This window comes from Mus caroli, chromosome 4 (genome assembly GCF_900094665.2).
Source record: "Mus caroli chromosome 4, CAROLI_EIJ_v1.1, whole genome shotgun sequence".
Classification (NCBI taxonomy): domain Eukaryota; kingdom Metazoa; phylum Chordata; class Mammalia; order Rodentia; family Muridae; genus Mus; species Mus caroli.
Window position 1 is genome coordinate 41,245,285 of NC_034573.1, and position 27,155 is coordinate 41,272,439.

The following is a 27,155-nucleotide window of genomic DNA, read 5'->3' on the forward strand; positions in this document are numbered from 1 at the left end:
TGGGTGTGGCACAGCAACCAGGAGCGACTTCAGCCGCGTGGCTTTGGGACACTGCCACTCCCCTCTGAATCTCAATAGCCTAGTCTGTCATGTAAGGAAACCCCAGCGATCCCAGCCGGCCCTGGGTTGTGGAGCTCTGCGTCTGCATGCGGGGCTTTCCTCGCGGGTTACATAAGGCTCTGGGGTGGTGGGAAGAAGGGGGCGTGGGGAGGCGCAGCGGGGACCGGCGGCGAGGTGGGGCACCGCGCGTGGGGGAGCGCAGGGCGCGGCGGAGTCGGGTTTCAGAGCGCGGGTGACTCAGGCGCGGGCGGCAGCCGGGATCCCGCCGTCGCCACCGAGCGCAGCCTTTGTTCCGCGGGCGAAGTGCAGCTGGGGTCCGGCGGCTGCACCATGACACACAGGTAGGACCCGCGCCCTGCTCCCCCTGCACCTTCGCCTCACCTCCTAGCCTCCGCCTCACCTTCTCTGCCACCGCTTCTTGCAGGAGGACCGCGCAGGGCCGGCGCCCGAGGTGGCTGCTCTCCATCATCTCCGCGCTGCTCTCCGCTGTCCTGCAGACCCGCGCTGCGACAGGTAAGCCACAGCCGCCTGGGTTTGCGCGCCCGGGTGCTACGGCGCCTCATTCCTGGACATAAAAGGGAGTACTTGCTTGGCGCGGCGCACGGGCCGTCTTGCCCTGGGTCCTCCCGGCCCCCCGGGTTCCTAGGCGCTGAGATGATTGCCTCAGCCAAGGCACACAAGAGTATCTGGGCTGGACGTGGCTCACCAGAGCGGGCAGAGAGGGGTTTTAGCTGTACAGTGACACCATACTGCCAAAGTATCCCAAAGCGCGCTGGGCACCCGTGCGCACTGGGCTGTAGGGTGAGCAGGTCCCATGTACACTCAGTCCATGGGAAAACATGGTCTTCGGCAGGGATACCTTGACATCCTAGTCGTTCCTGACTGAACAGAGTCGCTAGCACGTTTGGTTCAGCCTGAGTCACTAGAGGTCCCCATCCCTGCCGGACAGAGGCGCAGTGGATGATGGACTAAGCCTGAGAAACTGATCTTTCTTTCTCTTCTATGGGCCTCAGTTTCCCCTGAGAGGACTCAGAAGCTGTTGGATTAAAGTGGGTCTGACTTAAAGTCGAGCTGCCAGTGTGAATTGCGCCTCTGTCGGGTGACTGTGGGCACCATTTTTTCACTCTGCATGCCTCAGTTTCCTCATCTGAGAAGATCTGGTTAACTAGACCCTCATTGTTCCAGAAGCGTTGAGAAGTGTAACGGACAGATGGGAAATAATGTCCCTTCCATGAGAATAAGTGTCGGAAAGATACTCTTCTCAGGAGTGCCTGTGTTGGAAAGCACTGTTAGGAAAGGCTTAGGAAGTGGCGACTATGAAAGCCAGAACTCAAACCCAGTTGGGCAGGTTCCTGTCCCTGCTCAGCCTTTGCATTATGCACTCAGCAAAACCAGGCTTTTGGAACAACAGCCCTTACCCGCTTTGGACTTAGAGAAGTAGCGCATAGCCCAGTTGAAAACAGTGAGGGCAGAGAAGCGTCGTTTAGTCCCCTAGGAAGCTGGTCCAGGATTGGTGGTCTTGTTTGATTCTGTAGTTACTTGAAAATGCCTGGTACCACTCCGCCTGTGATCTGCAAGGGAGCAAGGCGCAGATGCAATGATAGCTTTTCCTGCCAGGGCACCCAGCCTGGTGTTTCGTGCAGATCAAAGGGCAGTTGGAGCAGAGTTCTGGTTTCTCCCAAGGATAGCCAGTGTGGAAACCTTGCAATTTCCCATATGACATAGGGCTTTGCCAAGTCAGCAGCAGAGGGCAGCTGATGCCATCCAATGCCCCTTTGGGATTTGAAGAGGGCTCCTGGAGCCCTGAGCTGTATAGATCTTGCATGTAGTTTACATGGTTAATTCTTACTCAACCTTGCATTGAATGAGGTCTGAATGGGTTCCTGTCTCAGTCACTATCCCAGGAGCTGGAGACTAAGGACTTAAGATATCCTATTCTGAGCACACTGAATCCAAGTCCTAGCTTTCTAAGTGTCTAGAGTAGGATTTGATCCAGGTACTCTTACTCCAGAGACTTTGCTGTCAACCATCAATCAAAAGAGTTTCCCAGACAGAGATGGCCTTAAGGTCCCCCAGTTCCCGGTGAGTGCTCTAAAGGGAGTGTCCTCCTCATGAGAGGAGCGCTGTCCACCTCCAAAGCTCTTATATCCTGCTGTGTTTCCCATCTCCTTACTAAGAGAAGAGGCCCAGGAGGGGCTGCAATTATCCTAAAGCCACTCAGTTGTTCCAAGGTAGTTGTACCACAGTTGTTCTGTGGTAGACTGCAAGTCTGTGGGCTCTGAGGGACATTCCCCCTCAGGGCCACGGTTCAACTGGCTGTTAGGAAAAGAAAGAAGGAAGGAAGAAAAGGAGGGAGGGAAGGAGGGAGGGAGGGAGGAAAGAAAGAAAGAAGACAAAAAAGGTTGTGCTGAGCATGATGGCACATGTTTGTAATCCCAGCATTTGCAATGCTAAGGCAAGAGGATTGTCAGTTTAAGGCTGGCCTGGGTTACTTAGCTAGACTATATTTCAATGGACCCCCCCCAAGCCTTTATAGCTTTTTAGGCAACAGCAGAGTTCACACCTGCCCCCACAGATGCGGCTTCACAGACAGTGATACCAAGGCTCATGTCCATGAGCACTTGGCCTTCATTGGTAGAAGTCCAGCTGGAAGAATCTATGCTCTTGACCACTAAACTAAATGGTTAAGCTTGTTTCATTTCCCCAGTAGCTAGGCAGCTTTTAAATACTAAATATTGATTACACCACCATCTAGTGATTCTACTCCTTTAATGTCTATTCAAGTGAAAGAAAAATCATATGTCCACTCAAAAACTTTTATGTGGCCGTTCATAATGGCATTATACATAACGGCAAAGTATAGAAAGAAGCTGGGTTACCAACTGCTAAACAAATGAATAAATCATGGTATATCCACTAAGCGAAATATTATTCAACAATAAAAAGTGAGGGAGCACAGACCCATGCTACAACATGGTCAGTGAAGGTGGCCAGGTAAAAGCCTGCAAGTTACCCTAGTCCACTTAAACAAACTTCCTTAAAGGGAAAAAGCCACAGAGATGGAAGGTATCCTTAATCGCTTAGGCCTAGGGGAGGGAGCAGGAGTGACTAAAATGGGCAGCTGGGGACTTGGTAAGGCCTGGACTGAGGTGCTGGGCTGCCACACCGATGCCTTACCTCACTTCACTGTCTTCACCACGAGCACCACTGCAGACCTCAGCAAACCTGCTTAGGAAAACAAAAAAGAATGCACTTTGCAGATGTCCAACCTCAGGTGGGTGAAACTTCTTGTCTGGTTCCCAACAAGCCAGACATAGAGCCTGCACGTGGGTGGCCACTTCCAGGCTGCCAGCCCCATCAAGTACTGGCTGCCTTGGGAAGGCTGTTCTGAGTCCTGGCTACTCCTCTGGGTCTCCAGCTCTATTGTCTGTGCTGTCCCTGAATGCCACCATAGGCAAAGCTCCTATGGTGGGGATGGAACACAGGCATACGGTAATCTTCAGATAGTGGATGTACTACTAAGTAGATCTTTGCTCCTCCATGACCCAGTTTTGAGGATTGGAAAACCCATGGACCCATTCTTTCAGTAAGCTGAGATGACTAAAGTCTCCTTCTGAGCCTCTATTTTCCCATCTCTGAGATGGGATATGGCAAGATTTGCTCGGCTCTGTGTTTCTTCTAGTTTTGAACACTGAGCAATAAAACAGTATTTACGACATCTGGTTCAGCATACAGATTGAGCCAGGCCTCCTGCAGACTGGGGATAGGAAGGAGCCAGGCCCAGATCTCCCCTAGGAGGCTCTGAGTTCACAGGTAGAAAGAAAGGTCACATCTCATTCCATATTTCTCTCATCCTGAGAGCTCCTCCGTCATGGCCTCTTGTGTCTCTGAAGGGTCAGGGCTAGGCTGCTGGCCAACACTGCAAGCTCTCTCCCAGTGAAATAGCTGGTTTGAAATGGCTGCTGTTTTGGAGGTTGGAATGGCTGCTGAAGCAGGTATTGTTGTGCCTGTTAATAAGGTACTGGTGTGTACAAATCATCTGCTTCCTTTGCTTTCTCCTGAGGGAACACCTTCACTCAAGAGTGCGTCTTGAAAGTCCAGCCCAGCTGAAACAGAGCAGGAAGCAGAACTCCCAAGGTTTTGACCTGCCCTGGTTAGGGGTGGGGTTCCCTACCTCTCAGGGGTGATTGTCACCTGGACCTTTATAGTTGTTGGATCTTCTCATTGAAAAAAGACAACCTAAATGCACACCCCTAAATGCCTGGGCTCTAGCTTATTTGACTTTGAGCCTTTTCCACAAGGGATATATTTTTCAGTTTCTAGTTTTCTCTGAATATTAAGGTTTTGAGATTCCTGTGGGAGGCAAATTGTTTTCTCTGTGGTATAATAGTGCCCTCCGTGACTGTACCTGCTGTGAGTTTTCCTTTTTTTTTCAGCAGCACGTGGGCTGTCATGTACCTGTGGAATCTGACAGTGGGGTATGACTGTTGTCGTGTGCATCTCAGGATATGTATGTAGGACACATTTCCTTTAGTTTCCTATCCAGATGGGGTGCCTGCAGGGGTGAATATTCTCCACATAAGCAGGTACGGCTGGCATGCCTTTCTCTGTTGTGGGCATCAGGAAGTGAGAGTCCCCATCCTCACCATTCCGGCCAGCATCTGGCCTCATCACTGCATTTAATGTCAACATTTCTAACAGGTGCCAGGTAGAATCCTAATGAAGCCTGTATTTGTATTTTCCTTACTCGTGCCGATGTGTATGTGTTTCTCTTCTGTGTGTGTGTGTGAGTTTATGTGTATGTGTGCACCCCATCATCTTGTTTTTTTAAGACAAGGTCTCTCACCTGTCAGTGTAGACTGCCTGTCCAGCTAGCCCTAGGGAGCTTCCTGCCTCCACCTGCCCAGTACTGGTGTTACAGTGTACACTAGGGTCAGCTTTTAACATAGATGTTAGGTATGTGACTCAGGTGCTCATGCTGGTGGAAGACACTTCACTCCCGGACACATCTCGCCAGGCTTAGTTGATCAGTATTTCGTATGTTTATGAACCATTTGTATATCTTGACTGTTAAAAAACTGACGTGAAGCAGGGCAGAGGTGGCACATGACTTTAATCCCAGCACTTGGGAGGCAGAGGCAGGTAGATATCTGAGTGCGAGGCCAGCCTGGTCTACAGAGTGAGTTCCAGAAGAGCCAGGGTTATACAGAGAAACCCTATCTTGGGAAAACAACAACAACAACAACAAACCAAACCAAACTGATGTAAGACTATTTTAAATATGGACACAGGGTCTCTTACTGAACCTGGAGCTCAGGGATTAGGCTAGACTTGCTGGCCAGCCAGCCTTGGAATCCTCCTGCCTCAGCTTCTCAGCACCAAGATCACTGATATGCACTGTTGGGCCTGGCTTTTTATGTAGGTCTGAGGCATCAGACTGTGAAGGGAAGCCCAGGTAGCACAGCCAGACACTGTCTCAAAGGCTGTGGTTTTTGAGGATCTCCCAAACTATTCTCCATGGTGGTTTCACCCTTTTAGGTTCCCAACAACAACATGTGCAGAGTTTGCACAGATAGGCAACACTTCTTCCTCTCTATATTTTTTTGTAGTCACCTGAGTGATGTGGAGCAGAACCTCACCATGGTGTGAGTGAGTGACATGGTCTGGTATCCAGCTATGGTGTGAGTGAGTGACATGGTGTGGCATCTCCCTGTGGAGTGTCTAAGTGACATGGAGTGAACTCGCCCACCCGAGAACAGAATGAAGCAGAGGGCTCATTCTTGTATATGGAGATGAATCTCTCTTAATCATGCCACTCTCTGGTTTACTTGCCCTGACTGTATCTAAGATGCACTTCTGCTTCTTGCTTGAGGGACCCACTTCCTCAACAGACAGAGAACCCATTGGCTTAAGCTCATGATGGACAGCTATAGGTTTCTGAAGGAGATGTTTGGTGCCAACATCTTTCTGCCCAGACACTCCCCTTCTAAACATGCTTCTGTTCCCCTTCGTCTGGCAACCCCATCTTCCCTTAGGATTCTGCTCTGGGAGTGGCCCCTTTCCACTCAAGCCTTTTGAGTGCCTCTCAGTGGCAGGGCACTCAGACTGTATGGTGACAATTGACAGCTCCTGCCTCTCAGTGGCAGGACACTCAGACTGTATGGTGACCACTGACAGCTCCTGCATCCCCTGCTTCACAGGAAAAGTCACAAGACAGGCCTGGGCCTTATCTAACTCTGAGCCCCAGAATCTAACACAGAGACTGCCACACGTGGATGCCTAGTGGGGCTTTTTAATGAATCAAGGCAGGAAGGAACATGTCTATCTGACTTTTCCTTTAGTATAGTGTCTCACCATATCCTCCATGGTACATAAGCCATACCAAACCTCAGCCCTGCCAACTGTAGAGTGACTGGGTAATCAGAGAATTCTAAGAGACTTGCAGTCTCCTTTCATAACTTCCTAACTGAGCTGTCTGGGTTTGAACTCATGTCAGCCTGCTCCCTGTCAGTTCTGACTGTATAAGCTAGGTGACTCGTTTATTTGCTGACTCGTTTATCCTCTTATTTCTAATGGTCACTGTACTCCAGGACAGAACAATCATCTTTCCTCTTATGGATAAATTTCTGAGTTTAACTTTGATGGCGACCACCCAGTTCCATTTGAAATGGGCCAAAGATGAAGGTTTAAGCTGCAGTCAGTTTTATTCTACATGGGGGTGAGAATTCCTAAGTCATGGAGTGTGAGTTGTTGCCCAAATTGTGTTGTTTCCTTATACACGTCTTAAAAATGTAACAATATAAATTTAATTCTTTAATATCTATATTACTCTTTACTTTCATTCAAAAACATTTGTGTGCTGCCTGTGTGTGTGCATGTGTGGATGTGTGCATGTATTTATACATGTGTGTGTATGTGTGTGTGTGGGTGGGTGTGTTTAAACCCACATAGCTTTGATAATTGTTGTCTTAAAACCAGATCAGGGAAGTCACCCTGGTGTATTCACTAAGACATGGATTCTTTTTTTTTTAATCATGTATTTATTTAGTTATTTAGTTATTTACTTATTGTGTGTGCATGCACACATGACACAGAGCATTTGTGGAGGTCAGCAGACAGCTTTCTTCTTGGTTCTCCTTTCCCAGGATGGACCTCAAGCCATCAGGCATGGGTACGAGCCCTTTTACCCCAGAGTCATCTCAATGGTCCAAGCCATGACTTCTTTAGTAGGTTGGTTGTTAGATCATTGCCTAAGGAAATGATTGGGCTCCTGGAGTATACTGGTGTGGGTAAGTGAGGGTGGACAAAGGCAGTCAATCTCACACAATTCAGTGAGAGATAACAATAGCTGAGGAGAACGTTATAAACAAATGCAGGACTTTGTAGTTGGAGCATGTGACTGAGGGGTGGGAACTGGTGCTGTCAGCAGAGGCCAGGAAAACCAAGATGATGTCAGAGGTTTTCTTCAGAGGAGTCATGTTTACTAGCTGACCAGATTCTGCTCATCATTAATGAAATGACAAACAGTCTAGGGTAAGAGTAGAACCTACAAGAAGGTCCAGGCCTATTCCTGAGCAGCATAGAATGAGGAGATGATGGAACCAATGGACTTCAGTGAGTGCAGCCCACGTGACTTCTCCATAAGACCTTACTCAGTTCTACTCAACTAAGCCCAACCCCACCCCATCCAACAAAACTAATCAGTTCTTTAGTCCAACTGAACCAGCATGGCATAACTGATCCCAACTCAACCCAACCCAACCCAATCCAACCAAATTCAGTTCAACTCAAACCAATCCATCCAAATTCAGCTCAAGTCTTTTCAGTTCAATTTAATGTCATCTCATTCAGTACAATCCAAACAAACTCAGTGTAGCTCAAGCCAACACAACTGTATTCAACTCAGTATGACCCAACTCAACAAACTCAACACGGCCTGATCCTCTTCAGTCTGTTTTTGTATCCATGGTAACATGGAGACCAAAAAGAAAGAGAACTGTTCTGAAAGGACTACTCTTAAGTGAACAGGACTCCAGCTTTAGGACTTAGGGAGCACACTTTTGGGTTTGGGAAGCTTGGCTGGGGTCTGGCTTGCAGGTAGTAGTTGTGGGAATTGACAGCTGTTTTGATGAGGGTCTCAAAGACAGACCAGCTGAAACGTCTCTCAATTATAGTCTCTTTAAACTAGCTTCCTCCCCAAAGGCTCTCCTGACAATGTCTTCAGATGGCCTGCCCTTCTGTCATGGCTGCTTGTAGAGATTACTGTCTTCTCCCCATAATTCCTGGCTGTCCTGTTCTTTTAGGGATCTCTGGAGTAGAGGTGGGGTAGTTAGAGAGGCAGATTCACTGTCCCTCCTGGGAGAGACCCACTGGAGGCTTGAATATGGTAGGTGGTTTGTATGTTGAAGGCTTGTTCTGAGTGCCCCCATAGGCTGAAAGAACGTGCGTGTACTACTAAACTAGGGAATCTACTTCCACTGAAAATGGTGAAGATAGAGGGGTATAAACAGTGTGTGTGTGCATGTGTGTATGTGTGTGCGTGCACAGGTACATATGGAGATTAAAGAACAACCTTAGGTGTCAACCCCAGGTGCCATCATTGTCTTTTGTATTTGTTTTGTTTGAGTTAGACAGGGTAACTCACTGGCCTGGAAGTCACCAAGTAGGCTACGCTAACTGACCAGGGAGTCCCAGGGATCCTTCTGTCCCCTCTCCAGCACTGGAATTGGACATACTACAGTGTTCAATAGTCAGCCTTTAGGAGAGAAGATTGTTTTAAATACCATAAAATGTAATTAGAGTGATACATAGTCACTACAAAAGCCTAGAGTCAAACAAAAACCACACAAACAAAACTGAAAACAAAAACAAAACAAAAGGATTATTTTGGTTTTGTTTTTGGCTTGGTTTGGTTTTGGTTTTTAAGGCAGTTTTTCTGTATAACAGCCCTAGTTGTCCAGAACAACTTTATGGACCAAGTTGGCCTCAAACTCTCAGAAATCCCCCTGCCTCTGCATCCAAGTGCTGGGATTAAAGGCCTGCATTGCCACACCCTACAGATTTGTTTGTTTGTTTGTTTTGAGACAGGGTTTCTCTGTGTAGTCCTGGCTGTCCTGGTACTCTCTCAGAAATCCGCCTGCCTCTGCCTCCCAAGTGCTGGAATTAAAGGTGTGCGCCACCACTGCCTGGCTGATTTTTTTTTAATTAATATCACATGCTATCTTATGACTGCGACTCAGCAATCAAGAAAGCCTACTTACATGTGGGAGGATCTCTTTCACAATTGTTGCCCTCATGTGAATAGGCCCATCTATTAGAGATCAGAGTACTTTGTTGACTGCTCTTGTCTCATGATAGTCATCTAGATGCTTCCTAAACAGCCCCTGATCATCTTTGTGATTGAACTAGCATTGCACGGTGCAGATACCACAGTTAAGCTGGTTCTCTTGTAGGCCTTTAGCCGCTGCTGCTGGCTCATTGCAAACCCTACTGTGATGGCCGCAACATCATCTCTATTTGATGACTATTGTGGTTATTAGTGACCGCAAATTCCTAAAACAAATCATTGGAGGCTTTGTTGTGGTCTTCGGCCAGGCCATGGTAATTTACAATCAGGCCACAGCCAGGGAGAAAGCCTCTGCCTCCTGCCTTTGACCTGGGCTGCTGCCTCTTCAAGCCTAAATGAAAATATAACAACAGCCAAGGTGCCAGGGTCTGCACACTTCCCCCATGCTTCTGCCAGGGTCTGCATGCTTCCTCATGATCCCGCCGTAGCCAAATGGATTCATGGCTTCTCTTCTCCATCTATTCACCCATTTTGCAGTGCCTTGTGGTAAATGCTAGAAAGTATTTTTCAGAAAATTGGAACGTGAATGTGCACAAACTTGGTATCTACAATCCCTAGAAACTCTAGAGATTCCCAAAGAACCACTCTCCGGTTGTTCTTCTTCATCTAAGCTGAGCTCCGGCCACCAGTGGGTTTTAAGAGCGTCTGGCTCAACCAATGCTAAGGAGCAGCAGTGTTAATAACAACCAATCCAAGCAGGGCATGGTAGCTCCCATCTATGATCCCTGCACTTACAAAGCTGAGGCAGGAGAATTACCAGGAGTTCAAGACCGCCCTAGGCTACATAGTGAGATTCTGTCTCAAAACAGCAAACACACACACACACACACACACACACCCCACAGGCACGTATACACGTACACACGCATACACACATTCATGTGTATACAAAGTCATTCTCCAGTTCTTTTAGAAGGAGATGGTCTTGAGTCCCAGACAGAATCTATATTTGACCACAGCCCAGGGGGCAGAGCTGGCACCCAGGAAGAGATTTAGGATGTGTGGTTCATGCCTCTGGTCTCCAGGGTTCCGGGTTCAAATCTTAGCTCTACTGTTTCCCTCTGACTGATAGATTTGTCTTTCTCATCTTTAAGCTGGGACAGGATGAGAAGTGAGTCAGGAGCCTGTCACTGATGACAAAGCTCAATGCCTCATTAACCCCTTCTGTCCCAGTGTGGATTCCTTAGAGAAAGGACCTTTCTGTTACTTACCTGTTTCCCCAGCACAGACCACGGCACCCAAAGGCCACATTGAGCCCTGGAATTTGTTGAGGATTGAATCTTCAAAGCCTGGGACTGAGGGGATCCCAGAGAAAACCCAGCATCATAAGTCCTATGATATGAATATCTGTGTGCTGGAGGCTACTCTGTCCTTCCTTCTGGTTGTTGGAGGTGGTGAGGAGCTGAAAGCAGGGCTTACAACATAGACAAATTAGGAAGGGAGTGTGTCTGCGGGCTGGAAATGTTGCAAAGTGTTAGAGAGCTTGTGCAGCGTGAACAAAACCCTTGGTTCAATCCCCAGCACGGCATAAACCACATGGTGGTTGTACTCCATAGAAGTTCAAGGTCCGCTACACGATGAGTCTGAGACCAGCCTGGGCTAAACAAGATGTTTCCTGAAGAGCAATCCCTGTTTGGTTTGTCATGCTGGGAAATTATAACTGTTCTACCCACTGGAAGGGAGATGCCAAGATCCAGCTGATGAGTCACCATTTCATCAGTACTCTGTGCTTCTCCACCCTCCTCTGCTTCTCCACCCTCAGTCACACAGCCTTGCAGCTGCTTGCCTCTGGCTTTCTGTCCAGCCCAGAGAAGTACAGTGACTAGCTGGAGGCTAAGGTGCAAATTGAAAACAGAGCCACATCTACAGGGCCTTCTGGCTTCTAAGTTAGTGCTCTGGGACTTAACGCGGACCTGGATACTGATAAGTGTATGGTGCTTTCTATGCATTTTCATTAAAATTTGTCACACGCTATGTTTTAATCACGGTCCCACCAACTCCTTTCAGACTCTCAACTCCATGTCCACTCCAACTTTGTGTTGTTCTCTCTCAGTCTCTCTCTTTCCAAAGAAACCAAAACAAGTGAAAAATCAAAAGAAAAAGAACGCCAACAAGACAAAAACAAAACAATCTACAATCTGGCACCTTGTGATGTGGTCAGCGCCCTCTGCTTCTCTACCCCCAGCAGAGTTTGTTTTGCATTGGCCAGCCGCTCTGGGCACAGGGCCTGCCTTGGTGTGGTTGGTATATCCAGTGACACTCCACTGTAGAAAACAGGCTTCCCCTTTCCCAGCAGGTATGGAGTGTGTAACTACCTGGTCAGGAGTGACACTCTGTGCTTGCTTCCCCTTCTCAGTGCTGGGAGTTTGTCTGGTTTGAATCTCTCCAGGTTGTGTGTGTGCTGCCACGGGCCCTGCGAGTTCATATGTGCATCGGTCCTGTTGTGTCCAGGAGACACCGCTTGTTGGGACTCATCGGCCGTCTATGGCTCTTACAATCTTTCTGCCTCTTCCTCTGAGCCTTGAGGGGAGGGGTTTGATGAATTTCTATGGTTCAAATACATACTTGGGTTACAGAAATGTATGTGTTTAATATTTACCAACTATAAATACATATGACATCTGTGCAGTTTATATTTATCAACTATGGATATATGTAATTATATGTTATATGTAGAAATTATATGCATATTAAGTGTCTATATGAGTCCATGTTTCATATATAAATTATATGTATATATAAGCTTCTAAATAGTAAGTGTCCATGTGTGTGTCTGGCATTTAGATATGCCGAATGTACATATAAGTACACTATGAATTAGCGAGTGTATGTGTGTGTGTAACACACCTAAGTCCCAATAGCCCTATGGTGGGAGAGAGTTGAGTCTCAGCGTAACAGAAGCACCCAGGTCTGTTCCATCTCCAGTGTCTACCCTGGTATTCTTCTTTATAATGCAACCTTCACAGTCTCTGGCATCTTTCTGTTCTGTTGTGGTCTATGAACCAGTACCACCTGGGGACTCCATAGAAAGGCAGAGTCTCCAGCCCCATTTCGAACCCAGTAAGTCAGAATCTGCATTCTAATGACCTCATGGTGGAGCTCATTATCTATTATTGTTGTTTCTGATTATGTTGTCCCAGACTAAAATCTTTCCCATGATAATCACTATAATAGGCAGAGTAACAGTCTTCCAAAGGCATCCATATCCAACCCTGGTCCTGTATCAGGCAATGTGGCAAGGAAGAATTAAGGTTACAGGTGAAGGGACAGCACCCTGGATGACCTGGCTGGACCGAGTTCATCCACAAGGTCCTTGAGTGGAGGAGAGAGGTAGAAGTAAAGGGAGGCTGGAGTGGTGTGAGGATGACTTGAGCAGCTGAGTCACAAGCCAAGGAAAGAATGTGGTCAGCTTGAAGGAACTGGACACAGCAAGGACACAGATGTTCCCCTGGAAGCTTCCAGAAAAATCCGTCTATCCCCCCTTATTATAACAAGACCTATTGGCTTTCTAATGTCCAGCTAAGTCTTTGCTGACCTGAGCCCTGAGTTCATGGCGACTGATAAAAGTAGAACTAGGCAGTGACTACAATAATTAGTCCTACTCCCTCTGTGGACCTACTAAGTGCCACTCTAGCCTGGTCTCTCAGACCTTTTGTTCTGAATCCTTGGGGAGTCCCACCTCATGTTCTGAAGGCATGAGATCAGGGTGAAAAGAGCAAAGCATTTAGCAATGGGCCTGGCCTGAGGGCTGAACTTGGGCTACCTGCTCTTGTTGAAGGAGTCCTTCATGCAACTTTGCCACAGGTTAGTCCCAACCAGGGAACCCTTGTGCTCCTCAAGCTCACCATGAGCAGGAGGCAGCTATGGCCAGGAGGAGGGTTGTAACAGAGACTAGCCAGAGCCTGTGTTGGCATTCTCTTGCTCTTTGTCTGCCCAGGTAAGTTTCTATACATTCCTGGATCTCACTTTCCCAATCTGGGAAACGAAGAGGTCAGATCAGGTGAATTCTGCATCACCATCAGCAAGAACACTTTAGCATGTCTGTGTTCAGTTTGGCCCAACTTTGTGACAAATGAGGGCATCAATGTGACTGAGCAGGGCCCAGCCCAGATGTCTGGACCCAAGCACGTCCTCTCTCACTGACAGTCCATTCATGAGCAAGGCTCAAATCTGCCGAACAACTGTGTATATTTGGTACCAAACAGAGACTTCGGCTGCTCTGGCCGCCGAGTTAAAATGCCAAATTACTCATTCTCCTGCAGAAAGCACAGGGAAAAAGGAATCATTTCTCCCTGCACAGTTTTTCCATGTGACAAATTTTCTAATTTTACTTCAGGTTAAGCTGAAGCTCATGGCTCCACTCCAGAGTCTCCTGACCCCTTTCGTGATTCAAGTTTCCTGATTAAAAAACACAATTGGTTTTGCCAGTTTAATATTTGCAAATGTGAGCTGCTATCAAATTTGCAACCAAACTTCTTCATCTTCTCTACTTTGTGATGTCCAGCAATGGCTTCTTGGTCCAGTTGTTTGGGTCTAGGCCTGGCCAAGTCCTGTTCACTCTGTGTACGCAGACACTTGTATCTGCTGAGGGAGGGGAAAGCTGGCTTAGATGGAGCCCATGTGGCTGGATGGGAAGGAGTGATTACTGGGTATGTTTCTAGGGGCGGTTGGTTCTATTGAGACTGTTGGGATGGGAGCTCATACCTGCTGTCAGCTGTGGGTCTACTTAGAGGCAACTGGAACACTTTTAGCATTGGAAAGAGACTGGTAGCTATGTTTGACTGACATGAATTCTGCCTGTGTGGCATCTACTGCATGCCATCACTGTCTTCCACCCGCTTGCCACCCTTGGGGTCATGTCTCTCTGACAGTCAGACGTTGCCTCTCTCTGACCTCTGGTTTACTTCTGTGCAAGCAAAGAGACTTGTCCAAAGCTCATGCCCTATCGTGTCCCTTCTTCAAATCCCTCTATGCTTTCCATTACAGCAGCGATCTCTACACTGCCTGGGCTGCAGCCAACCCTCTCCTTTCCCATTTCTCCTGGCTTCTGGCTCCAGCCCTGCTGAACTCCTTGCTGGTCTCTGAGATCACAGGCAGGCTCTTTCTCATCCTTACAAGCCTTATGTTTTTCATAGACTTGCTCCTTGAACTGTGTTGGTCCCTGAGCCAGCTGCATGGGCATTACCCTGAGATAGTTAGGGATGCAGGGTCCTTTCCCCAGATCAACAGCATCAGGCTTTGTGCTTTAGATGCCTCTAGGCAATTGCATTTGATGCCAAAGTGTGATCCACAGGGCTCTGTGGCCTGGAGTGTGCAAGTCTGGAAGAGTTGGTTTGGTTTCAGGCTCCACAAGTTAACAGTTGGTGACCTTGGATGGCTTCTTAATCTCTCCAAACCTCACTTTCTCCATCTGTAACAGGAGGGATAAGACTAGGATGTATCTCAGGCTACTTGTGATCAGTAAATGCAGCACTGCCCCTCCCAGCTCAGCACAGTGTATATGGTAAACACTCAATACAGGGCAATAAGTCTCATAGAGTGGGTGAGAGAGGGACAGAGACAAGCTGGGAAGTGTGGCGTTATCGTGTGTCAGAAGTGAGGGTCCCTTCTTATAATTCTCTGAGGATGGGGAAGTTTTGCAGCATAAGCCTGGTGGTTTCTGATTCCTAGGCAGGATCAGAGAAGGTGGTGGGGAGCAAGATGAGTGGCTACCAATACCCTTTTGATGTAAAGCCACTTCTTCCAGGGGAGAGATTGTGGCACCTGTAAGTCTGGCAGCTAGGGACTCACAGTGCCCATCCCACAGCCCTGTTTTAAGAAGAAAGACTGCTGAAGGCACTGTGGCCTGAGCAGCTGCTGGATGCTAACATGACATCCTTATAGGTCACAGGACCGAGGCCGAAGCTCAGTGTCACCAGTAAGCCCTCGTGTCGCTTCATTCCACGTTGGTTTACTCTGTTAGGGGACAGAATTTATCTGCAAGTCCTTTTCACCAAGGACCTTGAGGGGGCCAGGTCAACACCACTCACCTTTGGAGGTTAGGGTTGTTGAGCCTTCTGGGACAGGGAAAGCAACAACTGTAATTACATGTGGGAGAGATGAGTCTGCTAAGCAATGATGGGTGGACAGAAATAGTTGTGAAGTTCTGTGGTAGAAAAGGCTCATCTATCTGTGGAAGCCTGGTAGGTTTTTCAAACTCATGCCTCTGTTCCTTCACTTTCACTTAAACACTGTACGCAAGGCAATGTATGATGTGCTGGGTATAAAATGATGGACAGGCAGGCCTGGTTCCACTGGGGGATGCTAACACCAATGATTTATCCAAAACAATCCTTTGGTGATGATAAATGGCAAACAGGGTTCTGAAGGATAGGAGCCAGGCATGGTAGTACATGCTTTTAGCTTAGCACTCAGGAGAAGGGGGAGGCAGGCGGGTTACTAGTTCCAAGCCAGCCTGGGCTACAAGGCAAGACCTGGTTTCATGAAAAACTAAAGTATAGGGTCCTAACACACACACACACACACACACACACACACACACACACACACACAGGATACTTTCATCTGTATGAGGGCATCAGGGAAGTCTCCCAAAAGTGTGACCTATAAGATGTGGTCCAAAGGATGAATGAATTTACTCAGGGAAGGGTGCTGGGTTGGTAGAGCTGAACCTGATGGGTAGTGAACCATATTCAATTCCCAGCACCACAACTGTCTGTAACTCTAGACCCAGGGAATCCAGTGCCACTTCTAGTGGCCATCACAGATACCAGGCACCCATGTGGTGCACAGGCATACATGGAGGCAAAACACCCATACACATAAAATAAGATTTAAAAAATATTTAAAAGGAACAGCCTGCCTTGCCCAGAGTGCATGAAGAAAAAGAGACAGAAGGGGTCTCTGGGAGGAAGGTGGATGCACCATCAGTACCCTGGCCTGGGTACCATGACCCTCAGGTCCCATATGATGCTCACAGCCCAGGGATTGGCATAGGATGGAGGCCTTGAGTCCTGGCGGAGTGTAGAGTGGGACTCTGGGTTTGAGGACCTGCCTTGTTTCTCTTCCTCTGCTAATAGAAGAACATACTGATTCCAGTGAAGGATGTAGGCATAGATCTTTTGCAACCTATTTTTAATAAGGGTCCAATCTCTCCCCTAGACCACTACCCAGCAGAGGTAGTAGAAGAGAAAAGTTATTAGGATACGGGGGAAGTGGACCTGTTCAGCAATAGTTCATTGGGGGCAAGCTTGACCCTCTTTGTCAGCAGTTCAGTCTTGTAGCAAACATCAGATATGACTCAGCAGCTGCAAACCAGTTCTCTAGGCAGGCAGACACCAGGTATGAACTGGCTGCTACAGTCCTGTCCTTTCAGCAAGCAGACACCAGGCAGCTGTAGTTCAGTCCTGAAGAAACTGCCAGGCTGGCCAACCAACCTAAGACAAGGCCGCAGAAGTGACAAGTTGCCTCATGAGCAGTTCCTGGGCAAGTTTCTCTCAATGTCAAAGTTATCACAAGTTGAGCTCAACAATGCTACGTAAAGTGAATTAATACATTCCTGTTGCTAGCAAAGAACAACGAAACAGAGCAAACCAAACCAAGGCTCAGTGCTCATCTCCCACTGTCTGTGAGGTCATATTTATACTCCTTCATCAAGCATCTTTCCACGTGCCTGCTATATCCAAACATCCTTTCACCTGTGTCTGCTTCAGGAAGACAGTCTTTCCTGTGTTTGCTTTAGCAAGACATCCCTTCACCTGTGTGCCCCAGCAAAATATCATTTGGTATAACTGACTTTCCAAAGAAACTAGAAGTTTCCACTTCACAGTACTAGATTCCATCCTGCTCTTTCCCTCTCTGTGGAAGGTGTTGTTGAGAATGTACATCCATTGTGAGTGAGCCTTGGGTTCTTCTTGCTGGGATAGAGGAGGAAGCTAGGTCCCGGAGAGAGTGTCTGGGCGGGAAGACTAAGAGAGCAATTCCTCCAGAGACAGTTGCACCTGCCGTGCCTGTCCCTCATCCATCCCTTTAGTGGCTCCTCTGACTGCTGTGCAGAGAGGTTCCTGGTTGGGTAACCAAGGCCTGCAGAGAGCCGCATTGTTTATTTCCTGGAGCATGCACTTTATTCAGCGGTTGGGAAGTCGGGGCAGGAGACCAGGCACAACTGGGGAGAAATCCAGAGCATCAGTAAGAGAAACAAACACCCGTGAGCTATGACATGAGAACTGAAGGGCTTTGCAGCAGGAGGCTCTCCTGGAGTTTCTAAGCTCCTATGGTTTGTAGGCTAAGTTGGGCCTACAGGTGTGGGGTCCTCTCTCTCTCTCATGATGAGCAACTTGGGTAGAGGTGGGATTTTATGTAGAACTGAGGTTCCCAAATTATGGGAGAGACACAAGTTGTTGTCCAGGGTGCCAGAGTGTTATTTGGGCAAAATTTTACTCCTTCACAGCCCATGTGGATTAGGACAATGTACTGGATGACGGTATGTAGACCATTGTGGTTCAGGGTCTTGCAAGAGAATTCTCAAAGGATTTGTGTCTGTCACTGTTGCACCTCCAGCATCTAGAATGGTGCCTGCCACACAGCAGGTGCTCCATAGATAATGCTTGCTGCATGAGTGAATGTGTGTGTGTGTGTGTGTGTGTGTGTATGTGTGTTGACGGCTTCCAGAAGCTTGCCTTCTCAGCCCATGTTTACCTTTCCAGGAATAAGTGAGTGGGGCTGCTCTCACATGGGAAGCTTGGGTGGAATGTGAAAAATCCTCTTCATGAATATGCATGCGGGAATCCAGCCAGTGCTGCCCCAAGCTTAAGATTTCGAAGAATCACCCTTTGGAGGCAGCCTCCTACCCAGTGTGGTTTACACCCACACATTGGGTCCTTGTGGGCGAAGGCACAGTTTATCATTCATGTACCTCACCCGGCTAGCCTTCCCTTCTCATGGGTCCTGCACATTTCTAGCACCTGGGTGTTGGTGATTGTCTATATGGGCTTTTCCAAACTGCAGGTGGGAACAGGTAGAGACCAGCCATTGTCAGCAATACAAGGTTTCAGAACCTAGTCTAGAAGCGTCTGCAGCTGTCTGGGTAAGTGAAGCCCCCACCCCTTTCTTGAAGTTCCCAAGAACACTTGAGCACAGGTGAGTTGTCTGTCTGTCCCCTAGCATGGCATGGCTAGCAGCAAGCTCTGCAGGCATTAGATGAACTTCAGATCCCAGCTCTGTCACTTATTAGTGCTGTGACCAGGACACCTTGCTCAAGTGTGGGCTTCACATCTGGACAGAGGAGCAGGAGATATCCTGATGCCCAGACTACATGAGATAGTCAGTGGGGATGCTGAGTCTGAGGAGAGCATCTGCCCAGCATGGGTGCTCCTGAGACCTTGGTCCTCACTCTTCTGGGTAGCAGTAGGCCTGGAAGCTTCATGAAATACCAAGGCCTGGGGCATCACCCCAACTCCCCTTGGGACTGAGGCCAGGCACCTGTGTTCTGAAGCTCACAGTGCATTGGCTCCCAGACACGTGAGGAGCTCAATGTGGATGCCTGTGCTATGGGAGCAGGATCACGTCTGACCTGTTCTCTCTGAATGTCCAGGACCAGCAGTGGTAGGCCCTTTCTAATCATGACATTCACCTTACACTGCAATCCTGAGGGCGAGGTATTGCGTCATCTCAGTGTCTGGATAGAGACTTAAGCTCAGAGAAGTTGAAGAATGAATGCAAGGTCCTCAGCTAGGAGGTGAGTGGTCAGGATCTTGCTGGCAGATCACTCTGGCATCCACTTCCCATCTCTTACTCTCTGTAGCCCACTGTGGGACGCTGGTCATCCTCTGGTTCCTGCAATGTGCCTGTCTCTTCATTCCATTTCCTGGAGCCTCTAGCACCTTGCAGATTCCCTCACAGCTTCTTAGAGGCCACAAGTCCTTCCTCCGGCAAACATTTGGAGACTGTCAAGTTGTCCTTTCATCTGAGTTAAACAAGAGTCAGTCTGTTTCAAAATATGACTCTGGGGTCACCATCTGTCCTGGCTGTTCCCTTAAACTCAAATCCCAATGCAGAGACAGGCTCTACTCCAGCAGCTCTGTGAGGGATTGGGCCAGAGAATTTCTACAAAGACATAGTGTCTTTGATAACAACTCTGGAGCACATTTCTTTTAAAAATGTGCATTGCTTATTGTCCCCTCACCAACAGGGCTCAAATCATTATGGAGGGCCCCAAGCCCCTGGACAGGTTCAGTGCACTTGCCTCTCCAGCATGCATCTTATTGCTGTCTACCATGTACCTTGCATGGCATTTTGCCTTCTCTCCTTTCTCTGGAGCCACAGGTGGGCGTGGCCTGGGTCATTTGGAATCATGCCATCAGCCCGGGCCTTGTTTTACTCATCTTAGGGACTTGGTGTCTTCCAAGATCCTTCCTAAATTTCAAGGTGACCCTGCCTTTCTTTTTCGTTTTTGCTTTAGAGAGTGTAAGTGCCATCTCACCCTGCCTGCTACAGCTGGGAGCTCATTCTGCTATAGCAGCTTGTCTGCCCTGGCTGGATCCACACCAGCGCATCTGTGGGGACGCCCCAGAGCCGTTCCCAGGGCAGCTTGATTTGCCCAGGGCGTACATGCCAAGTGCTGAGAGAATGCAGGCAAGTCTGCCACTGCCAAACTCCCACGTGCACTCTGCATTCCAAGTCCCCCAGTCCCGCCCTCTCCTCAGCAAGGGAATGGATGTGGGGGCTGACTGTCAGGGCAACCGCTGGAGGAGAAGGAAAGATTCCTCCTAAAATGGTCAGGGGAGCTTTTCCCAGAAGTCCTTTGAGGTGCCTGTCATGTAAAGTTAAGTCTCCCAGATCTGATTCTTGAGTGCCTCTGCTCTAAGGAGAGAAGACGAATGGGCTCCATTTCCTTTGCCCTCAGCCTCCTTACCTGAGGTAGGGAAACCATCAGGTTCAATGTGCTCATGTGTTTAGTCTGAAATTGACCTGCGGGTGGCCTGATAGTTCTGGCCCCGTAGCTCCTGGCAGTTCTTTGCCAATCTCTTTTGCACCCTCCCCGAATCACTCAAATCTTAGCTTTCCTCACATGGCCTTCCTTCCGGATGCTTTTCAATGATTCCCCTCTTTCAGGCCACTTCTTAGAACTTTCAGGAGGTCCTGCAGGCCCCCTTCTGTCCTTGACTCATAGTCTCTAGACTCAGGACTTCTAGGTCAGCTCTATGTGTATTGGCAACGAGGCTGAGAATCAGGTGGAGACCAACTCTCTTATTTTCTCCTTGCCGTCAATGCTTGCCTAGGCCAAGTCCTGGCAGGGTTGCATGAGGGATGCTAGTTGTGGGCAGACACGGGCAGGATCAGGATAAAGTGAATGGTGAGAGCGCAGCTCTTGGCTCCTCCTCAGGGCTCCCATCTTTCTTGTGGCTCTGTTCCAAAGGGTCTGAGGCCTGTGGATGGCCACTCAGAAGGCGTTTGCTGACTACTTAGCAGCAACTATGCTATACCCAGAGGTTCAAGGGACCTAGGACATGTTTCACTTACAGATGGTTACACTCAAGAAAGCTCCAAAATCACAAAACTTTCTCAGACTCACCCCCATCTCTCCACGATGCACCCACCCAATGCCTGTCTCTTTCATGAGCTTGGGCTTTATCCATGCAAGAGGACCAGGGATCTCAGAGTTCTGCTCCTGGCGCCTGGAGGGCTGGACAGTCTCATCTGATCTTGCCCAGTTGTCCAGCACCATGATGGGCCATGAGCACCCTCCCCAACCGAGGCACAGAGAAGGGGAAGCATCTGTTATTCACAAGTCCCACCCAGAACATTGTTCCAAGGAGAGGGAAGGTGGAGGCGGCTGGAATTTCATCTGAAGTCTGAGAAGCCAGTGTGTCTCAGGGGCACTCCCAGCCCAGCTGGATGAGAGCCCTGGGCAGCCATCTTGCAGAAAGCTACATTTCCTAAACCTTCCTGTTTAAGGGTCAAGTGAGAGTGTGGGACTGCAGGCCTTTACTGTGTTATGTCTGGACAGCGGGGTCAGATGAGGGTGGGGGTTAAAAAGTACATGTTAACTAAATGTTGGTATTGGTGAACAAAGATTGGTTTTTATAGGAGTTCTTTTTTTTAAAATTTTTTGTTGATTGATTTATTGATTGAGGTTTTTAATGGATATTTTGTTTTTAGAATGTAATACATGTACTCATGAAATGTGATCATATCTACTCCCAATTTCCTCCCTTTCTCTTCCTCATGCCCACTAATATACCTCCTCTCATTTTTATAACTTTTTAAAATAACACACCAGGTTCAATTAGTACTTCTCCTACAGGCATGGGTGCAAAACCATCCACTATATTTTTGGAAACCTACCAGTGACATCTCTAAAATCTCACCAAATACCTTCTGCTAATGGCTCCTCAATTTGAGTTTGGGCCTAGAGATCACATTCCTCATACACCAGAATTTTGGCTGGTTTGATCTATATAGGTCTTGTATAGGTAACTACCAATAATATGAGGTTGATTTCCTTAGCCATGGCCAAAAAAAAGCAATATTTCACAACTCTCGTCTACATCCTCCAACTCCCATATTCTTCTGCCTCTTCTAAAATGATCCTAGAGCCTATAATAGTTCTTTATGATCAATGATTAATAAATATACAGTGCTAAGGTTGGCATACAGTTATTCTTGTCCAGAATTCACTAAGCTGGTTCACTTATGCATTATTTGTTTATTCATTCATTCATTCATTCATTCATCCACCAACTGTTTGACCTTTGCCAAGTCTCAGGCAAGACTCTGTGTCCAGAAGCTGTAGGGGGAGTCTGGAGGCTTTAGAGAAAAGACAGGAGATTTCAGCTGTCCCCTGCAGCACCTGCAGGTCAATGGGAGACAAGGACAAGTGAAAAGATGGTGACAGAGTAGTGAAAAACTGGGGCTTCTGGGAGACCAGGCAGGGGGAGAGAGCTGCTCCTGAGATATGGCGTGATACATCTGTGGATGAGCAGAAGGGGTTCCAATAGGGAGCTACAGGCCTACTTCCTGTTGAAGCTGGATGTCTGTCCATGTCTAACTACATGTGGGACAAGACAGATTGGGATGAAGCTGTGGAACCAGGTGCTTCCGTCACCTTGGGAGGAATGGGTCTGTTCTGCTCTAGACTGCACAGTCCTTCCATAGAGCAACACCAGCTCCTCGTGGCTGGTCACATAACCCTTGCCCAACAGCGCCTGGACCTGCCAAGCTCCTTCTCTATTCACCTACTTCCAGGGACATCCCTACATAAGCTTCTCGCCAGTCACCCTCCTTCTCATCCGTGGGGAGCATGTGGCATCCTCCCCCTGGCCCTGGAACAAACTGCTTCCTATCCGTAAAATCTGGTGATTCACACAGTCGACCTGGCTGGGAAGCCACTCAGCTGCTATGTTCCTAAGTTACAGGGAAGTTCAGCTTTCCCAGAAAGTTCTGGGGCACTCCCTGTATAGCTCTCTCTTAGGAGAAGCCGCTGGATTCTTACCCCTGTACTCTGACTCTGGGTTTCTGGCCATGCATAAGACTCCTGCACTGCTTGCTGTCCAAGACTAGATGTAGGCCACCATGCTAGCCTCAGCCACAGAGCAAGCTTCAAATTTGAGTGTGAGCCATAGACCCTTCCAGGATTGGTAAATGCATGGCATTCAGGGCTCCACCCCCAAATCTGTGGTGTTTTGTGTAGATCCTGAGATCCAGTAAGTTCCCGGATGCTACCAGTCCAGGTGTCACACTTGGAGAGTCTCGGGTGTCCTAGGAAAGCAGATGGGCTATGGGGTCTGAATCCAGGCCATAAAGGTCCAGACTCTTCCTTGGGTGGCTGGATCCTTCTGCGCCTCCATCTCTGTGTCTGAAGAGCAGGGTACACTGTAATAGCTCTTCGCTGGGTTCTTGTGAGCGTTGCCTGTGGAATGGTGCTGGTGTGCATCAGGACATCTATGAGGTACCCAGAGAGCTGTTAGAACAAACACCACAAAGTAAGCGAAAACATCTATCATTTATCATCGTGCAGTTGTGGAGGCCAGGAATCTGAAATGGAGAAGTCCAGAGCCCTTCTCCTCTGAGCTGTTTTCTCCCTGGAGTCCCCAAGCTGAGCCCTCCAGAGGAGCCTGTGGAGTGGGATGGTGACTCATTACAGCTGATGTCATCTTCAGGAGTCAAGGCCCTGCTCACACTCAAAGAGCCTTTGTTCCCCAAGTGGAAAGCAAAGTCCTCGCACTCAGAGAGTTGACTGCAAACTCTTCCCTGGTAACCTTGGCATCTCTGGTCCACTTGCCACTTGTCCCACAGCCTCTGGGGGTGACATCACACTCAGGTTCCGAATCAGGTGTGGGAAGGCAGGTGAAGAGAGGGATCAAAGACTCACACTGCAGAGCCCTCGGCTCACTCGCTGAGGCACAGATATGCATCTTGTGGGGAGGCTGGTCTCTCTCTCTGTCTCTGTCTCTCTCTCTGTCTCTCTCTCTGTCTCTGTGTGTGTGTGTGTGTGTGTGTGTGTGTGTGTGTGTGTGTGTACACATGTACATGCTAAATGAACTGAGTTCCAGAAGAGGAATGAGGCCGTGTTCTGCAAGCTTGCTTTCTGCAGATTATTTCTTTCTGGCTCTATTTAGCCAATCGCATTCTTTCCTTCCTGTCTCAGAGATGTAAGATGCTTGTGAGGCTAATCTGGGACATGATATGTTGAGTTGGGGGGCAGAGGTCAACAAGAAATCAACTTATCTAGGCCTCTGACTATAACCCAAGTGATCCATGCATGCCAGGCCCCGTGTTTAGCCCGATGTTCACTGAGTGACGGATCTCGTATTCTCAGCCAGGGTCCATCATGTCCACACAGTACACACTGGAAGGCCTCAGCTCAGAGAGGCCAAGTGGCTAGCCCATAGCCACCCGAGTGGTTAGTGGCAGACTCAGGACCCAGTGTATATCTACCTGATGTTGAAACTGGCTCTTGCCTGTGGCTGTTACCTGCGACAGGGCATCACACCCACCCAGGCCAAAGCCTAGAGAATTCTACTTCCTTGAGACCAATCAGGAGGGGAACAACCATCAGCCCTTGTCATCCTGCCATTTATATCCTGGTTGCCAGATGTGAAGCGGGACTGACAGTTCCTTCCACTTGGTAGAGAATCAAGCATGAGGAGGAGCTGGTCTGGCAAACTGTTGAGTTCTGGGCACAGCACAAGCCCATAGCAAAAGGCCATGGATAGTATTGATTCTTGTCACTCAGTTCATTCCCAGATCACTTATGTTAAGGCTTTGCTGGGGACTGAGAGGTAAGCTAGAGTGGTCCACGTGGAAGCCCACGAAAATATGCAGCAAGTGCATAGGAAGAGGGTGGCTCCACGGAAGGACAGTGAGGTGCTGGAGCATAGAAGGTGCTTCCATGGGAAACGCCATGAGAACAGTGGAGGCAGCGGGATGCGGCGGGCGGGCAGAGCCCTCTTCCTGTCTCATTGCTGTTCCCTTGCTCTCTAGGAATCTCTCGTGAGAAGTGAGAGAGTATGGGAGGAACAGGTGAGGGGATGCCTGAGAGGCTGAAGAGGTTACCACTGGGCAGGTCTACTTGCCAGTTTAAGACCAGAGAAATAAACTGTAGCCCTAAACCCCAGATCCTAGACCGTAACTAACCATCCTTTCTAGAATAGAAAGGGGGAGGGAAGACGGAGGGTCTAGAGCAGAGGAGAGAGGGAAGGAGAGAAAAGGAGAGAGAGAGAGAGAGAGAGAGAGAGAGAGAGACTTGCTTGAGGGAGTGCTCACACAGTAACTTCATTGAGAAGGAAAATTCTTTCGCTATATATGAAAACCGGAAAAAGGAAGAGGCGTTCTCAGTTTACTTGGAGAAAAATGCTCTTCTGTAATTCAGAAAAATGGGGTCTTTGATCACCACCCGGCCAGGTCTCCTTTCTAAGTGGGTCCAGGACTTTTCCCTGGCAGGAAAACATTCTTCTAAGAAAAGCTTTGGGAGGTGGGTTTGTCTAAGAACCTCTTGCACTGTGCTGTGTTCATGTCCCTCACGTAGGGAGTCAGGTAGTCCCAGGGTCTCTTGAGACCGGAGGGTCCTTGCAGTTTCCTTCTAGGGCGGGGCTGGTTTTCCATACAGGCAGAGTGTGATGACATTATCGAGGGCGCTGCTGCTTCCCAGTTCTAGCGAGGCCAGGAAGTCTGTGGGAGAACTGTTCTCCTGGCCCTCGCAGGAGTCATTTCTTCCAGGCCTGAAGGAATCGCTGCCTGGGGTGGTTAGAAAAACTGGGAGGCAGACGAGGAGGATGAGGGATTGGAGGCACTCCGACCTGGCAGGGGCCTTGGGAAAACATTTAGGCCAGACTCTAGTTCGCAGATATTGAGCCAGGGACTTTGGAAGAGGCAAAGAGACTTCTGAAGCCATGTGTGGAGTTGGTGATTGGAGGCTGTCTTAAAGACTAGTGCCGTTTCTAGGACCCTTGTGACATCTGAGAGACCACCGTATGGAAGTTGACATTTTTGTCTACCCAGGGGCCAGAGCTCTGCCAGCTGGCAGGGTGGGGCAGCCACAGGGAGGATAGGCTTAGCTCAGCCTGAGCAAAACCCTTGAAGACTTAGAATTTTCTTAGGGCTGTTGACTAGGAGCGAGCTCTCCAGCAGTGGAGGTGAGCAAGAAGAAAGCAGGTGGCCTTTGATGGGTGTGGACTGGGGGAGATTGTCCACAGAAAGAGAGATTTCTTTTTCAGAAGTCTGCAGCTGGTTAAACTCCTCATGTCTTTTCTTTCCAGACAGTGAAAGCCAGAGAAAAGACGGATGTGGGGTGTGCCTTAGTCCTTGGGGTCAGTTTTCTGCATGGATGTTCAAGGAAAAAATCTTAGATGGACCTGTTATCAGAGGCCTGTATGTGGTTTCAGCTATAGGGAGGCTGAGGCCAGCTTGGGCAATTTAGTGAAACCATGTCTTGAGATAAAAAGTAAAAAAGGCTAAGGGTAGACCCAGCAATGCAGGTTTTGCCTAGCATCTGTGAAGAATGGAGAGTCAAAACTTAGAACTGAGAACAAAATATATTAATAATCCTAAGAAGGGTGGGCATTGCTGTTCCCAGAAAGATAACTGGGAAGTGACAAGGATGATATAGGGGTCCTCCTTCAGCCCTAGAGTGGTAGTTGAGGCAAACACAGGGAATTCTGGACTGGAGGAGACATGATAGGGTTCTAAGGACAGTCACTCCCACCTTACCCTGAACGGCCCCTAGATTGCTTGCTGGCTGTACCCCAGGCTACAACCACCATGGAGAGTCCTTGACCATAGAGACTACACACACCATAGATGAAGATCAGCTAAGTGTTCTGTCAGCTTTCTAGGCATGAGTGGGAAGCTCCGCCAAACAGAGAAGAATATCTTTGCCTCCCCAGGCAATCCACGTTGGAAAATAGGATGAGAGCTATTCCTCTGGGTTCTAGGCTCAGCGTGGTCACAGAGTACTGCATAACGTCATGCCTCTGCTTCCGGGGCCGCTTTCAGATCTCTGTGATTGGGATCTGGGTTCCTCATGGTTCCTCAAGCCAAGTGCACTCAGTATTCCTCGGACCCCCGGTCTGGAAGTTCTGAGAAGACGCGGGTCCCCGCGTGGCCGCTAGGGGCCGCTGCCGCGCCCAGTGGTGGAGCGTTCCTGGCTGTGCCGCAAGGCTCTTGGGACTTCTCCACATCCCAGCCTTGACCTGGTGCCAGAGGAAAGCAACCAAGTCTCTTGAGGCTTCAAATGCTGACAAGCAAGAGC

The 27,155-nt window shown here is 48.6% G+C and overlaps 1 protein-coding gene across 1 annotated transcript in view; it reads left to right on the plus strand.

Annotated features, from left to right (window-relative positions):
* Positions 1 to 272: 272 nt before the first annotated feature.
* Positions 273 to 27,155, plus strand: part of Col15a1 (collagen type XV alpha 1 chain) — a 104,346-nt gene continuing 77,463 nt past the window's right edge. The window contains exons 1-2 of the mRNA XM_021160109.2: positions 273 to 401; positions 485 to 573. Coding sequence (XP_021015768.1) covers positions 391 to 401; positions 485 to 573 — 100 coding nt within the window. The 5' untranslated portion in view covers positions 273 to 390. The remainder of the gene's footprint in view (positions 402 to 484; positions 574 to 27,155) is intronic.